Below are 16246 nucleotides of genomic sequence, written 5' to 3'. Positions count from 1 at the left end.
CCCTCTGTTTTTATACCTTATATCTTTTTATATATTTTTTACTATCCAGGATATAGATAACCATTTAAGATTTTCTGAACACAATATCGATAGGAACATGTAAAAAAAAAATATTAATAGGAACTGTAAATAGGAAAACCTTTATATTTTCTTCAAAAAAAATTCATAAAGTTGAGATTTCTTGCATATTTCCATTGTAAAAATGAAGCTAATTTACCACACATTTCTTCAGGACTCCCCCATCAACAAGCTCCTGTATGCCAGAGACATTCCTCGTTATAAGCAGATGGTGGAGAGGTATGATGAACAAACCTGTTTTTGCATGTCCATATATGAAAATACTTGATTTTGAAGCAGCACTTAAGTTAAAATCTTAAACTGAAATGAATAAATGTTGGAGTCACTACTGAGGTGTTCCTATATCTCAGGTACTATGCTGACATCAGACAAACCATCCCAGCTAGTGACCAGGAGATGAACTCTGCCTTAGCTGAGCTCTCGAGGGTACATGAAATCCTTTACCTTATATCAGTGATGTTCAGATTCCTGCTGTGTATTAAGACATGTTCCTGTCTTCCTTCACTTTCTGCCTAGAATTACTCAGGAGAGCTGAATTACCTAGTGGCCCTGCATGAGCTCTACAAGTACATCAACAAATATTATGACCAGGTAAATTGATAATTATGCACTCATAGTTGAGGAAATGGTGAGAAAAGACGCGTTTAATGAACATGCAATGCGCTGTGCGTATTTCAGATCATCACAGCGTTGGAAGAGGACACCACAGCTCAGAAGATGCAGCTCGGTTATCGGCTTCAACAGATTGCAGCGGCAGTAGAAAACAAAGTGACAGACTTGTGATTTAAAGATCCCGATGAGGTGATCAATGAGACAAGAACAGATTAGGGGAAGCACATGGGTTGCACTGAAGAATGGACCTACTTTACATTTGGACTGCAGAGAGTTGTGTAGCTGCAGCGAATGGGAACCACAGGACTGTGGACGTTGACTAAAATGACAGTAAACACACTGCCACTTTACGGAGGAAACAAGGATGTGTGTGTGTGTGTGTGTGTGTGTGTGTGTGTGTGTGTGTGTGTGTGTGTGTGTGTGTGTGTGTGTGTGTGTGTGTGTGTGTGTGTGTGTGTGTGTGTGTGAGAGAGAGAGAGAGAGAGAGAGAGAGAGAGAGAGAGAGAAAAAGAGTATGTGTGAGAGACATGATTTCTGTCATTGTTTGAGAGATTAGTGAATTGGAGACGCTTTGCCATTCTCAGAATGATGGAACAGGTTCACAAGGGAGTTCTCATGAGGTCCTTTAGAGAACGAGGAGGACATGTATTGTGTGGCCGCACGTGCATGAAGTTGCTGCAAGAGGAGCAGCCGTGTTGCTTCTCTCCTCTACCTCTCGATCAGGTGACTACTGCATTCTTTCCAACACAATGAGCGATCGAGGTCTCACCGGGTTCATTTTACTTACACCAAATCCAACTCGGGGCCGACTGACAACAGGCTCAGTTTAATGCAGGTTTGTTTCACAGACAGACTTTTACTGAGGAGGATTACAACACCTGTCAAATTATACAAATTAATGCTCTCAGAAGCAGGAGAAAATGACTCGAAAATGAAATCTGTGCCTCATGAACATTTGCTTCTTCCTGCCGTTTTCTACCTCCTCACGTTTCTCTTTCCAATTCTCTCTACATCATAATTTCTGTGTGTTTGCCAATATGCTGACTATATCCATCCGTGCAGCAATAACTGTGTGTGACCCAACATAACTCCATGACGGGCTTCTTCTATCGTCATTCTATTTCTCCAGCGATCACGAGAACGTTTATGGTGTAAAACATCTATTCGGAATCTTGTCCTTTTTTTTTTTTTTTTTTAGATGATTATTTATTTAATATTAACTCATGCAACATCCGTTTCTTTCACAACTTTCTGTATCCTCCGTCCATGTCATTTAAAAGGAGCTTCAAGACTGAGAGAACAAGGCAGGCAGAAACTACCAGGCATCTCTATTCTAGCACTAGAATGCATTTCAACGTTGTGTCTGTTGTATTATTGTGTTTTCTGTGTGGCACTAAAGAGATAGCTGGTGATCCTAATCCCCCCCATCCCCCAACCCTAACACCCCCACCACCACCACCACCACCACCACCCCACATTTTAATTCATGGTTTTACTATTTTTATGTCCCCTTTATTTCTTATTGTATAAGAATCACTGGAAGGGCAGTACACAGGAATACAACTCTGTAAATCTGCAAGGTGTAATGACTGAAGTATTCTCTATATTTCGACATTTCTTTTCTGCTCTAACATTCCTTTTATGTGCTATGAAAGAAATTGATGTCCGAACCATTCGAATTGTTCTTTTTTTTTTTTCTCTGTGTGTGTGAAAGTGAGAGAGGTGTTTAGTGCGTACTACAGTATAGGGTCAATTTTCTTTCATTACATTGCTTTACATTAATACTAGATAGAACACGATTACTTTATAGAGACAGGTTTCTGTCAACCTACAGGCTTGATCACTAGTTATTTTCACTTCAGTTTTTGATTTTAACAAACGTTCAATAGCATCCATCCTGAAACAGTCCCATAGAGCGGGAAAAAAAACATCAAATCAACACAATTAACTTAAAAACAGGAAAACATGCAGAAACCTGGGACTAGCGATAAAGCAATGGTTCAGTGGTACATTAAATGTAGGATACATGGACCACACATGTCATTTGTTGTGTGATGTAACTGTATAAGATAAAACAATTATGTGCAGAAGTTTCAGAAGGAAGTATAAAGTTAAAACTATTATTAGGTTCTATAAATTATGTGTAGACTAGAGCAGGCTCTGTAAGTTTTTAAAACTTGTTAATATCATCATACGTTTTGATTGTCTTTCAGCTGTAGCTTCTTACCAACAGTATGTGAAAAAACAATTTTGGAGACAAATTACATGGAGATTTAATAAAATATTCTGAATGGAGTTGACTGAATTTTGTGATCTGATTCACTAATTTAAGTAGTGTATTGTGCAGCTTCTCTACACGAAACATTCCAATATCGAATACATTTCTGCTGATACATATGAAATGTTTGGACAACAAGGAAATCTTTAGTGTTGACGTAAGCTTGTGTTTTCCTTTATAAAAAATCATTTCACATACAAGAAGCAACCTGCTTCCAGATATTCAGTGAAAGGAACATCCTATATTATATAGAGAAAGGTATGTAGACACCTGTTCATCATACCAAGTTTATTTGTATAGCGCTTTTCACAACAGACATTGTCTCAAAGCATACCCATTTATGCTAGTTGAGCATCCTATTTCAAGATATAATATGCTGGTATAAAACTTTCTTTTCGGCTTCTCCCGTTAGGGGTCGCCACAGCGGATCCTCCGCACGTTTGATTTGGCACATGTTTTACGCTGGATGCCCTTCCTAACGCAACCCTCCCCAATATAATATGCTGGTATAATAACCGCTATTCTTCTGGGAAGGCTTTACACTAGATTTTGGAGTGTAGATACAGGGATTTGTGTTCATTTATCCACAAGTCTCAGTCAAGGGTCAGTACTGGGAAAGTGTTAATGTTCCATGGCAGGATATGGAAGTAGATTTTCAGGCCTATCATCTGCGGTTGGTGTTGCCGCTCGCCATATTGCCACATCGCTGCCCAGTAAGGGACGTGGGGCCATAAGAATATTGACAAAAAGTCATAAAGCTTTTACTTCTACATGTACTCTGATTAAATGTTATTATTATTATTATTATTATTATTATTATTATTTTTTTTTTTTTTTAACTATCAAGGAAAACACGTTTATTTCATCGCGGTCTTTAACACCGCTTCTGAGTGACGGTCTCAGTGCGCCCCCTCGTGTCACTCAGTGGTACTGCTTTCACGGCGTTCCGCGCGAGAGATGCTAATGGCTGATTTGTTTATTTATAATAAATATAGCATGATTAATCAGTTAAACACTTCTTTTAAGTTCACTTGTGATAAAGGGGGATTTTTATTATTTTCTCCACACATGTTTTTTATGGTGTGCAGTAATACTGAATGTACAATAATTCTGAGAGTGATACCAGTTGTTTTGAACTAAAGCTATTACTACTTGCTAACGACATAATAACATGGCACAGTTTCACATTAGATTCAAACTGAATTGTGTGATTGTGAACATTTAAAACATTTAAGGTAGTGATGTATTTTCAAATGCATTCATTCCCAGGAGTGTCCTAAATCCACAAGATGATTTACCTATTTGTCAAAAATTTACAGTTGCCCTGCACCACAGATGTGAGATCTTCATCTGAGAGAATGAGGTGACCCGCGACGCCTGAACGCCATTCTGCAAACACACCACCATGAACACACACTGTTACAGAACAGGGCAGGACAAGTGCATTTAGGAATGTGTGTAATATACACGTATTTTATTCTCCCGAGCACACAACTGTACTAAATGCCTTTGTATGCTGTAGTTTTAAGATTTTCCATCGCTAGATCTAAGAGGCCCAAACCTGCTCTGGCATTTTGTGAACAAAGCATTTTCCAGGAAAATTAGAGTAAAAGACATGAATGTCCTGCACAAAACTGGGACCTCAAACCTACCGAGCACATTTGGGCTGAACTGGAACTGACGGCTCAAAAACCTTCTCACCAAACAGCCTGATCCCTCTAATGCTCTTGTGGATAAATAAGCACAAATTCCCACGCCTATGGTCTAAAAAGCCTTTCCAGAAGAGTGGGGAGGGTATTATGACAACAATGGAGGACTAAATTTGGCATGTACAAAAAGCATATAAGGATTTAATGATTAGATTATTCACTAATTACTGGCCATGTAGTGCAAAATCTTTACGCTTTATGCAGCCTGGATCAGATACAAAACTCTCGTCTGCAGAATGCCTTTCTTTTGTTGGTTTTAAAATAATTTTCTGTTTGTTGGACGAGTAGAATGTGCTGCAATCCAAATTACCGGATACAAGCCATAATAATTCATACTAGGTTACACTTTTCTTAAGTTATTTTTATTTTTATTGATTATTTCAGTTAGCATACCTACACAGTTTAATAGGATATGGGATTTTGTCAATAAATGACCTATAGATATAAATAAATCAATACCAGGTAACAGTCAAACAACACCAGGACAAGCTAAAGAACATGTTAAAGTTGTACTTTAAACTGTTTCCACATCCAGAGCGTATCTCATTGCACTTTGTCTGGAAGGGTAATGGCAGATTCAACAGTTTTTTCCAGGTGAATTGGTAACTTTTCCCTGGGTGGGTAATCGGCAGTAACATATTCAGCTGATTTTTCGTGTTTCACTGTAACAGGGCAGGTGAGGCAGTGATGATGCCTCACCTGTATAATTCAATTGTAATTTTTTTTAAACAATGATTTTTCTCTCTGATTTGTTTTATAAATGTCATTTCTATATGATTTGCAGAATTCAGCTGAAATTCCCTGCAAGGCACAATGAATTGCAGTAGCAGAGAGCTCTGCCTCACCTCGGATTGTGCAATCCCATTCAAACTGAGCTAAACACAGCATGTCTGTGACTGTGTGAATAAAACCAACAGACTGTAGACTCTTATTTGCATGTCATCGCCTTTCATAGTCTAGGTACCTTATTTCACATATCTGTGTAAAAAGATATTTAGGATATTTATAAATAAGAGGCAGCGAGGCAGCCATTACCCCTGCCTCAACGATGAGGGCCTGCACGAACCCAAGTACTGATGACTCATATACCTTTCACTGTTAGTTATTTCACCACTGGCAGAAAGGAAATAGCCTTCAAACATTTGCACTACAGTTCTACAACAAAGTAACAGACCTCTTTGTCCAGAAGGACAGACATACGGATTTCATACGTCAATAAAGGTCTATGTAAAGTCTATGTAATGCATATTTTTGTTGAATGAACTGTATTCACGACAAGAATCGCTATAAAATATAACAGATCCTTCCTTGGGTTATCCCGCATCTTTCTACCAAGTGACTATGAAAATAAGGCTTTGATTCTATTCACAGTCTCACCAAACCCACATGAAAACCGAAGAATAAAGCATTACTCAAACAGGCTGTGTGCGTAAAGAATGCAATATTAAATAGGGGAAACCGCATTGCCTAATCAAACCATGATATTGCAAATTTAATCATTACTTTCATTTAATTACATTTCTTTAATCATTTCATCAAATCTTTTTAGGGTGCATACACACCAATCAGGCAAAACATTATGACCACATGCCTAATATTGTGTTGGTCCCCTTTTGTTGGCAAAACAGTCCTGAGCTGTCAAGTGTTAACAGCATTAACTTCTTCAGCAATGTGAGCTACAGTAGCTCAGGATCCTTTGGAACACTTAATCACAGTAGAATAGGGATTGTAAAACATCAGCATGGGCTTTGTGATTTTCATTTCTGATACAGTGATGGAAATTGGTTTTTGGTTCAGTATCACAATAAAGTGCCCTTGGTGTCCTCACCAGAATCACTCATTAATCATGAACATAATGCAACAATGGACTTCTGAGGTTTTAATATAAATGGCCAAACCTTTATACACATACAAGTACAATGATAAGTCTCTTAATATAGGTTTTCCTCATTTTATACTATTTTCTGTGATTGGAAGTGTGATTTTGACATGTCTGACACACTGCTCAGCTAACTTCAGTGAGTGTAAAAATATATGGATAAATGTAAATACTGCTTGAATGTTTTTATTGACCTAAACAAGTTATTTATTAAAATAAGTAATTTTGATCATTTACAGTATATTCTGTTTTCATAATAATATTAAGCATTTTGCACATGAAATTCTCCACCCTTTTATAATGTGTTAATGCCCCTTTAATCAGCCCTCTGATGTACTCAGTGACAGCCTTTTTTCCATTTTGCCTTTCTTCAGTGGAGTTAAAAACATCTGTTGTACATACAAGTATTTTATGTTTCCTAATTTTCCTTATACTATGTTTGTAGTTGAATGTTGTCAAGTTTATCATTTCCACCCTGTCATAGTGAAATATTAATTATTCTAAAAACTTTTTTTTTTTTTTTTTTTTTTTTTTTTACATATTACAACAGTTATAACACACATATAACACAATTAGATGCTATACAAGTGTGCATGATTAATTTTTTTTTGGCAATATCTTTCAGTCCATATCAAGGATACAAATTTCCTTAAAAAGTCCATATAATGGATTTCATTGACTGTTTGAAAAACAGTCAATGAACAATATAAATAAAGACTGGACCTCTAATTAAAAGGAGGGAAAAAGCAGTTTGTAAGGAAAAGTTTTTGAATAGTTTTGAAATACAATTTTCTTTCCAGTAATGAGTCTAAGTGGAGCTGAGATAACAAGGAGATATAGGGAAGGGCGTAATGCTAAACCAGAGAGAAGAAAAAAGTACTTTGAGAAAGAGAGGGGAAAAATGGGAAACTGACAAAGAGACCAGAACAAAGGAGGGTATTCATGTATTAATGAGCCAAAACCAGTGTTTAACTTTCCAAATATTCCTGAAACTCCTAAAAATCTGCCTTCCTTAGGCCACTCCAGGTTGAAATATGTAAGTTTAGATACAGAATTCATTAGAATGTTTAGATTTATTTGAAGGACAATTATCAACCGTTCGTTTTCCCATTAACTGACATAAAATTTTACGAAAAAAATTCAAACAAATACACTGAACAAAATTATAAATGCAACACTTTTGTTTTGCCCCATTTTTTCATGAGCTGAACTCAAAGATCTGAAACTTTTTCTATGTACACAAAAGGCCTATTTCTCTCAAATATTGTTCACAAATCTGTCTAAATCTGTATTAGTGAGTGCTTCTCCTTTACTGAGATAATCCATCCACCTCACATGTGTGGCATATCAAGATGCTGATTAGACAGCATGATTATTACACAGGTGTGCCTCAGGCAGTTTTACTGTATTGAGGGGCCTGGGGGGTCCAAAAACCAGTCAGTATCTGGTGTGACCACCATTTTTCCCTGTACAATAAAAACCGGACTTCATCTGTGAAGTAAACACCACTCCAAAGTGCCAGACGCTATCAAATATGAGCATTAGCCCACTCAAGTCAGTTACGATGACGAACTGCAGTCAGGTCGAGACCCCGATTAGGGGTCATGCAGACGAGCTTCCCTGAGACGGTTCTGACGTTTGAGCATTAATTTTTTGGTTATGCAAACCGATTGTTGCAGCAGCTGTCCGGGTGGCTGGTCTCAGACAATATTGGAGATCCTGGATGTAGAGGTCCTGGGCTGGTGTAGTTACACGTGGTCTGCAGTTGTGAGGCTGGTTGGATGTACTGCCAAATTCTCTCAGACGCCTTTGGACACGGCTTATGGTAGAAAAAATTAACATTCAATTCACAGGCAACTTCTCTGGTGGACATTCCTGCAGTCAGCATGCCGATTGCACGCTCCCTCAAAACTTGCGACATCTGTGGCATTGTGCTGTGTGATAAAACTGCACATTTTAGTGGTCTTTTATTGTGGCCAGCCTAAAGCACACCTGTGTAATAATCATGCTGTCTAATCAGCATCTTGATATGCCACACGTGTGAAATAATGGATTATCTCGGTAAAGGAGAAGCGCTCACTAACACGGATTTAGACAGATTTGTGAACAATATTTGCGAGAAATAGGCCTTTTGTGTACATAGAAAGCCTTAGATCTTTGAGTTCAGCTCATAAGAAAAATGGGGGCAAAAACTAAAGTGTTGTGTTTATAATTTTGTTCAGTATATCTAATCTTAGTCAAGTTAGTATGTGGAAAATAAATTAGAGTGATGCAGAAAATAAATTCTTGAAATCTTTTTTATATAGATTAAAAGTTTCTTGGTGTTCCTGCTGCTTCTCTGATGATCTTGTTCTCTTGTTCTCAGATTAAAGCCTTTGTCCACCCTGTCATGCCAAGATCTACTTTTATGAAAATAAACAAATTATTTTAACAAGTCAGCAAAACCTTTTGTGTAAATTAAACAAATGAGGGGCAGTTAGTATTGTTTAAAAGTTTGACTAAATATATATGTTGTTAGATTTTATTTAGAAAGAAGCATGCAACGATCACATTTAATTGGGTTTAACATCTTTAGTGGTTTATTTATAATTTGTCTACTGCAGTTCATTTATAAAAATGTGCTGAAGCTTGACCAAAATGCATTTCTAACAGCTTAAGGTCTATACTTAATACAACAAATATGAGGTTCAATTGAAAATCTCAGATTTTTATTTTGGAAACTGTGACGTCTCAAAAGCACTTTATGGAGATTTTCTGACTGATTACTAGAATTAACAAAGGATAATTTCGCTTGTTATTGTATTTAAATATATATATTTTTAAGGATCTGTACTTTATCAAAATATTTTAATTTGGACAAACCCTGGCTTCACTACATTTGAATGTGTTATCATACCGTCTACACCACTACATTTCTCTCGCGAGACCACAACTATAACCCAAGAGATCTCGCGAGAGTTTGATGGACGACGCGTTCTCGTACTGTGGACTTGTAACAGAAGGAGACTCCTGAAAGAGTTTGACGTAAAAGGGAATGGAGCACCAAACTGCATACATTATTCAAACCTAGTTTTTACAGATCAGTAATTTTGAGTGATATTAACTCCATTCAGAAGCTTAAGTAAAAATATTAAAGAAGTGCTCAGACTGCAGTAACATTTATGCACGTACTTAAGTACAGGATTGATGGATTTCATTCACAAATGCTGGTTATTAAAATCTCTGAAGTGAAAAAAGCAACATCACTGTATATTTTTTTTAAATAATGTGTATTTAAGTTTAATTTTATAACTACATTTGTAAAAAAAAAATAAAACCAGTTAAAGGTTAAAGGGAAAAAAAGCCTCGACTCTGACCCGGAAGTGATACTGACGCGCAAAAGTATGGCGTCTTTGGCAATACGCATTTGCGCACGGACCTAGCGTTGCTAGCAGAGTAAAATATTCATTCAAACTCTAAAGGATACTTAGACTAGTGTGTGCCACTGTGTGTTTTTGGAACGAGTAAATAATAAGCAGGAATAGTCGAATTAAAAGGCGCAGTCCGGCAGTGAAGCGCGTGACGGTGCTGATTTTTGCTGAGAGTTGAGTGGGAGCGCGTGCGCTGCAGCGGCAGGTATGTAACTGAGGTTAACGAACCGGGAAAAGAGACGAGTCTACGCTCGTGCTCGTTCATGTGCAGCTCTTCGAGCGCTGAACTGTCTCGCGTGCAACATGCGTGTGTTGGGAAAATGATGAGAGAGAGACGTGGACAGTGTTTGCTGACGCTAAACAAGCGATTGACTGATTGATTAAGTGATTGGTTGATTTGTGGTTGTACCAATCAGGTCCTCTTTCTAGTATTTGACTCTCATCCTTTTACCCGTGATGCATGCCAGCCCACCAGACCAGCCCTTTAACTCCTAACCGTGTGTTTTTCCACATAGGTGAAGTGATGGAGTCATCCGAGCAATGTCCTCAAGACTCAGCCCATCAGGAGGTAAACCCAGTGTTCCTCCAGCAGCTCAGGGAACTGGATATCCCCGAGGAGGCAGCCAGACAGGTCTGCATCAACCACTTGTCTGCCAGTTCTTCACTACTGCAATAACTGTGGACTCTTTTATAACTAGACAGCTTCCACAGCTGCTTAAAATCTACATCTAGCATAACTTTATGACCACCTGCCTAATATTGTGTTGGTCACACTTTTGCTAGCAAAACAGTTCTGATCCATCGCACATTAACAGCATTAACCTCTTCAGTAACTTGAGCTACAGTAACCCGTCTGTTGGCTCGGACCACACGGGCCGGCCTTTGTTTCCCACGTGCATCGGCCCATTTTTCCTGCTTCGAAAACGTCAACTTTGAGGACAAATTATTCCCTTGCATCTCAAAATATCCCACCCGTTAACAGGTGCTGTTATGAAGAGATAATCAGCGTTATGCACTTTACTAGTCATAATGTTGTTATGGCAATGTTATGCCTGGTCGGTGTACATTTATTCATAATCAGATTATCTTCAGCTAGGATTGTGGTGAATCAGTATCCCATTTTGGAAGAGATACGAAACCATTTACAGAGCACCTTGCACACACACACACACACACACACACACACACACACACACACACACACACACACACACACACAGTCACAAACGTAGGTGAAATATTACACAGGCCATCTAAACCTGCCCATTTCTGGAAGGGCACCCTGTAGAACCTTATATGGACACAGAGTATGTAGAGAAAATGCATATACAGTTACCTAAGCTCAGTATCAAACCAGGGATCTTAAAGCTGTGAAAGTGCAATCAAAACGTTTAAATTCAGACAGAATTATAAAATGAATCAACTTAAAGCATGGGTGTGTCTTTTTTAAATTCTAGTACTATACAGTTCATAGTAAATGGCACATGCATATTATGTTATCTTTATATTATATTTGTACAAAATGAGAAAGTCCACATTTTGATACAAGAAAATACTGAATCTCTACTGCACTCTATATTTTTCATTGTTTAGTTCTTTTTTTCATCGGACTCGTATTAGCGTATGATATCTGATTATTTCAGGCACTCCTACACACAAGGAATGTGTCGGCTGAGGAGGCGGCAATGTACTACTTCAACAAACTGGAAAATGAGGTTGATGATTACACACCTACAGTTCCATTTTAAAATAAAGCATGTAATAATGTAATAATTGCTGTGTGTTGCTGTTTCTGAGTCCCTTTTTCTTGTCAATTGTCTCAGGAAGAAGGCGATGAAGATACGATGTTCAAGATGGTCTTTGTCGTGAACATGGAGCTGAACATGGGAGTGGGGAAGGTATATAACTATTAAAATGTTTGTCCAAACTGCTTAATGTACTGTGCAAAGTCAGATGAAGTCTTGAGATTTTCAGTGCACCCCTCTAGGTGGCGGCACAGGTGGGCCATGCAGCTGTGGCTCTGTTCCAGGCCATGCAGGAGAAGAATACTTGGAGAGAGATGGCCTGGAAATGGGACCATGCAGGGTGAGGCAGCATCAATCGATCTTTAGTAACTCTTGAAAGCCTGACAAACCACTTGTTAAAAATAGAAATAGAATGCTACCTGATCAGTCTTTCTGTTTTTATTAGTTAACTTGAAGGAATTTTGGCCTTATGTAAAGCTCAGGACAGTTTGAAATAACCATAATCATTGAACAGAAAGGATTTTCTCATTTGAAATAGTCACAAGATTTGTATACATCGTTTCCATCCTCCTATGAAAAGATGATTGAATGCTCTGTCTGAATGATGCAATATGCCATTCCTGGAATTAAAGATACTTAAATTATTCAGGTGAAACCAACAGAACTAATTATACCCTTGATCAAATAAAATTATCATTATTATGAATTATAACCAGTAAGATACAGAAGTTATCAAAACCAGAGAAAAGCAGACTTTGAGGGGTAATATAGAAAGAGACACAGTTCAAATAGGAGAAGCTCTTCATAAGACTACTACAATCCTAATAATACGTTGGCACAAGGCTGTAAATTTGGTAAAAGCTCCATACTAATCAAAATGCAGAACACCATTTTCACTATGAAGCATGGTGGTGGAAGTATCATCAATGTCATGGATAAAGAACACTATAATGTAGAATTTCACTTAGATGATCTATTTTATTGATCCCTTGTGTTTTTATGCATTCAGATCTAAGAAGATTGTGCTACAGGGCACAAACACTGCACATCTCTTGGAGTTGCAGGCTCTCGCCATGAGTCTGAGCCTTCCTACAAAACTGATACAGGATGCCGGACTCACACAGGTAGAAACAATTTATCAGTGACCTCTGGAAACAAATGGAAACAAAAATGTTGCACAGATGTGAGAAACAATGCTGAAGACACTGCTGTATATTTTTCTTTCCCTTTGTTCTTGAATTAAAATGGCACCAATATTTTTTATTAGGACCACTGTACTACTACTATTGCATATACATTACAACACAGAGAAATTCATTTTGTTATGACATGATATAGCACCACTGGAGCAGGGAGGGGTTAAGGCCTTGAAACCCCAAAAACCTCTGCTCCACCCATGCTGGGTAGGGAATCTCTTTCCTCTGAAAACGGCCTCAATCCATCGATTTCAAGAAGATGCTGAAAACATTTTTTAGACATTCTGGTCCATGTTGTACATGACTGCATCATGCATTTGAAGTTAAAGTTTGATATTTCAGGTACACTTTCTTGCTCTAGATATTTTATTCTACCACGCATATTACCATGCCAGAAGTATCCATTAGAAGTTGGCAAATGGTGACCATAATGGGATGCACAGGGTCGGCAACAATAAATAATCCATGGCATTAAAGTAGTGAGTTATTTGTATTACCATATACAAAGTGTGTCAATAAAACACTCCCCACACCATTACACCACCTCTACCAGCCTGAACAGTTGACCAGTTGTTGACTCTCAGAAGTGTTAAAATTAATTGAGTGGCATGGGAATGGTTTGCTTCCTACCTGGATTGTCAGTTATGGCAGGTCACATGAAGGGAGTCGACTTCAACTCCGAAAAGTCTCTCTACTGGTGTCCCACAAGGCTCAGTACTTGGTCCTCTCCCTTTCCCCCTTCATACTTGCTCTCTTGGCAAAGTCCTATTCTCACCTGGGGTTTTCTTAACACTGCTCTGCTGATGACACTCAACTCATCAACTCCTTCCCTTCCTTAGATACCACAGCTTTTGTTTAGATCTCAGCATGTCTAGCAGACTCATCATAGATGAGTGCTCATCAGCTGAAACTCAATTCCAGCTAAACTGAACTTCTGGTCATTCCAGGTGATTCATTTCCAGGTCAGGATCTTAGAATATCTTAACACGACTCTCTGATCTTTCCTTCGGCCACTGCTTGCAAGCCCGGGGTAACCGAGGACAATCAACTGTGCTTCTCTTCACATGTTGCTAATGTGGCACGATCTTGTCTGTTTTGACTTCACAACATCAAAAGGATTCTACCATTTTTATCCACACAGGTTGCTTAGGTGCTTTTTCAGTCTGTCATTTCCAGACTGGACTACACCCTAGTGCTGCGCTCCCTCCACTGGCTTCTGGTAGCTGCACGCATATGATTCAAAACACTGATGCCTGCTTATGAAGTAGCAGGCAAATGGACCAGCACCCTTTTACCTCAAAGCTTTTATCACTCCTCGCTCTGCACCATGCTGCCTCAGATATTCTAGCACTGTTTGACTTGTCCCACCATCTCTCAGAGTAAGAGGTAGGTATTACATCAAAACGTTTTGTTTTGGCACCGAGGTGATAGAACGAACTTCCCCGAGATGTCCAGCTGAGTCACTGGCTATCTTTAAACGATTGGTGAAGACCTACCTTTTCCTGGAACAATTGAGCCTAGCACTTATTTTCCCTGTTTGTCTTTATGTAAACAAAGTGTGCTATAATTCCACTAAAGAAAGTTCAGGCTGATGGTATCCTGAGTGTTTATTTATTTATTTTTTATTGATTAACACATTTCAAAGCACTTTTGTACGTCGCTTCGGATAACGGCGTCTGTTAAATGCCGTAATCCAGCATCAGCGACCATGTCACAATAAAATTATTGAGTCCTGTATCTGCTTGTTTTCCAGTGTTGCACTGCTGCCTCAAAATTGCCTGGTTAGATAATTGCATGAATGAGTAGGTGTATATGTGTTCCATATAAAGTGCTTGGTGAGTGTACATTTAACCCAATAATAAATGATTAAGTTGTTCAGCTGATGTGAAAAAACTGCATAATCACATTACTTTTTCAAGTCATTTAAGCATTATGTTTTAACCTCCAGTCTCCTGGTTTTTAGGTGGAGCCGGGCTCTAGCACTGTGCTGGGCATCATGGGAGAGGAAGAAATGGTCAATAATGTCACAGGCAGCCTGAAACTGCTTTGAGCATTGAAGAGAAGATGGAGTGGAACTACAGATGTGTATGGTGTCACTGTGTGTCCACAGGGGGGCGGAACAGTCCCACAGCAGCAAGGCTTGCTGCACAAAAAAAACCCACAGCATAATCTATGGCATTCACATACTTCTACTGTCACCCTTAAACACACACACACAGACACACACACACACACACACACAATAACAGTAATATTATCTGAAGTAGGAGGAGGGCTGTGCATGTGGGTGGTTGGCTGAATGTATCAGTTCTGGTTGACTTAACGTTTTCAGTGTATATGCATTTATTCTCGGTTACGTAAGGGTCTTTTGATTTTATAAAAGAATGTGTGAAGCCACATAGAACATATCAGTAATTGATCAAATGGGTAGATGATGCCAACTTGTGTCCTGTTACATATAAAAAATAAATATAGCCCTCAAGTTAGAATAGTGTTTTGGTGATTGTTGGACCAATTTAGTCATTGTAAAAGATTCAAATGAATCGTTAACACTACATGTAAAGCATCATCTCCAAATGTAAGTTTACCTGTAAACTTCTGAGTTTACTGATGACCTACAAAGGCACTTCCTTTGTTTGTGAGTTGTGATGTTTGTCTAGAATTTTTATGTAAGTGAGACGATGGCCCCTTCCTACCGAGCCTTGTTACGTAGGCATATCACGAACTCATTACTAATAAAGAGGGTGGTGGGGAGAGAAAATGCAAAATCCCAAAGCCATACATTTATTGTTGAGTGCCATTGTTAACCATTTCTGTCACTTTTTGACTGTTATTTATTTTATTTTTTTATGCATCTGCTTGTAGTCTACTATATGTCAGTTCTAGAACTAAAGCTGTAATTGCTATTTGCAATAATATAGGCATGCTATGTGTCTCAATTAAAATGTCACTGTAGTGTTACAGGATCAGAGCTTTGCACTAAGCCTGACAAATTAATTTCATATGAAACCCCCTGAAAATTAATAGTGTCCTGAATGTTTAATGTTACTTAAGATTTAGACCATAAGCCTAGACCATGTCGGTTTCACCCCAATACATTTAAAGCTGAATTAATTGAATTTGTATTGACATATAGGTCAATAATAATCACAAGATATGATCGATTATTGGTGCTGGTTTTTTTTCCTCATGGATTTTGAATCATGCATAGGTTTTAAATAATGATTTAGAGGGAAAAGTGCATATTTGGTTAGAGTTTGATTTGTGCCCTGTATCTGACTAATTCTAATACATCATCTCTGTTCTCAGTGTGTTCTCCGTGTCTATTTTTACACCACG

General features: G+C 38.3%; 2 protein-coding genes across 8 annotated transcripts in view; both read left to right on the top strand.

Moving 5' to 3' along the window:
- plxnb1b (plexin b1b) overlaps positions 1 to 2985 on the top strand; it is a 67176-nt gene extending 64191 nt beyond the window's left edge. For 5 of the 6 annotated variants that reach the window (XM_083527762.1, XM_083527759.1, XM_083527763.1 and 2 more), the window contains 4 exons: positions 233 to 297; positions 429 to 504; positions 595 to 669; positions 757 to 2985. In XM_083527762.1, coding sequence (XP_083383888.1) covers positions 233 to 297; positions 429 to 504; positions 595 to 669; positions 757 to 861 — 321 coding nt within the window. In that variant the 3' untranslated portion in view covers positions 862 to 2985. The remainder of the gene's footprint in view (positions 1 to 232; positions 298 to 428; positions 505 to 594; positions 670 to 756) is intronic. The other variant, XR_014531265.1, reaches the window with a different exon arrangement.
- Positions 2986 to 9908: 6923 nt separating this feature from the next.
- LOC310719109 (putative peptidyl-tRNA hydrolase 2) lies at positions 9909 to 16215 on the top strand. 2 transcript variants are annotated; one of them, XM_083528474.1, is made up of 7 exons: positions 9909 to 10171; positions 10482 to 10597; positions 11610 to 11681; positions 11790 to 11864; positions 11954 to 12051; positions 12721 to 12835; positions 14871 to 16215. In XM_083528474.1, the coding sequence occupies exons 2-7, from the start codon at positions 10490 to 10492 to the stop codon at positions 14955 to 14957; spliced, it is 555 nt and encodes a 184-aa protein (XP_083384600.1). In that variant the 5' UTR covers positions 9909 to 10171; positions 10482 to 10489; the 3' UTR covers positions 14958 to 16215. The 2 variants fall into 2 exon arrangements, with proteins under 2 accessions (XP_083384600.1, XP_083384601.1); XM_083528475.1 differs by having other exon boundaries at positions 9935 to 10382.
- Positions 16216 to 16246: the final 31 nt, after the last annotated feature.

This window comes from Silurus aristotelis (genome assembly GCF_946808225.1).
Source record: "Silurus aristotelis genome assembly, chromosome: 2".
NCBI classification, from domain to species: domain Eukaryota; kingdom Metazoa; phylum Chordata; class Actinopteri; order Siluriformes; family Siluridae; genus Silurus; species Silurus aristotelis.
The sequence above is the reverse complement of the archived record's forward strand: the minus strand, read 5'-3'. Positions and strand labels throughout refer to the sequence as shown.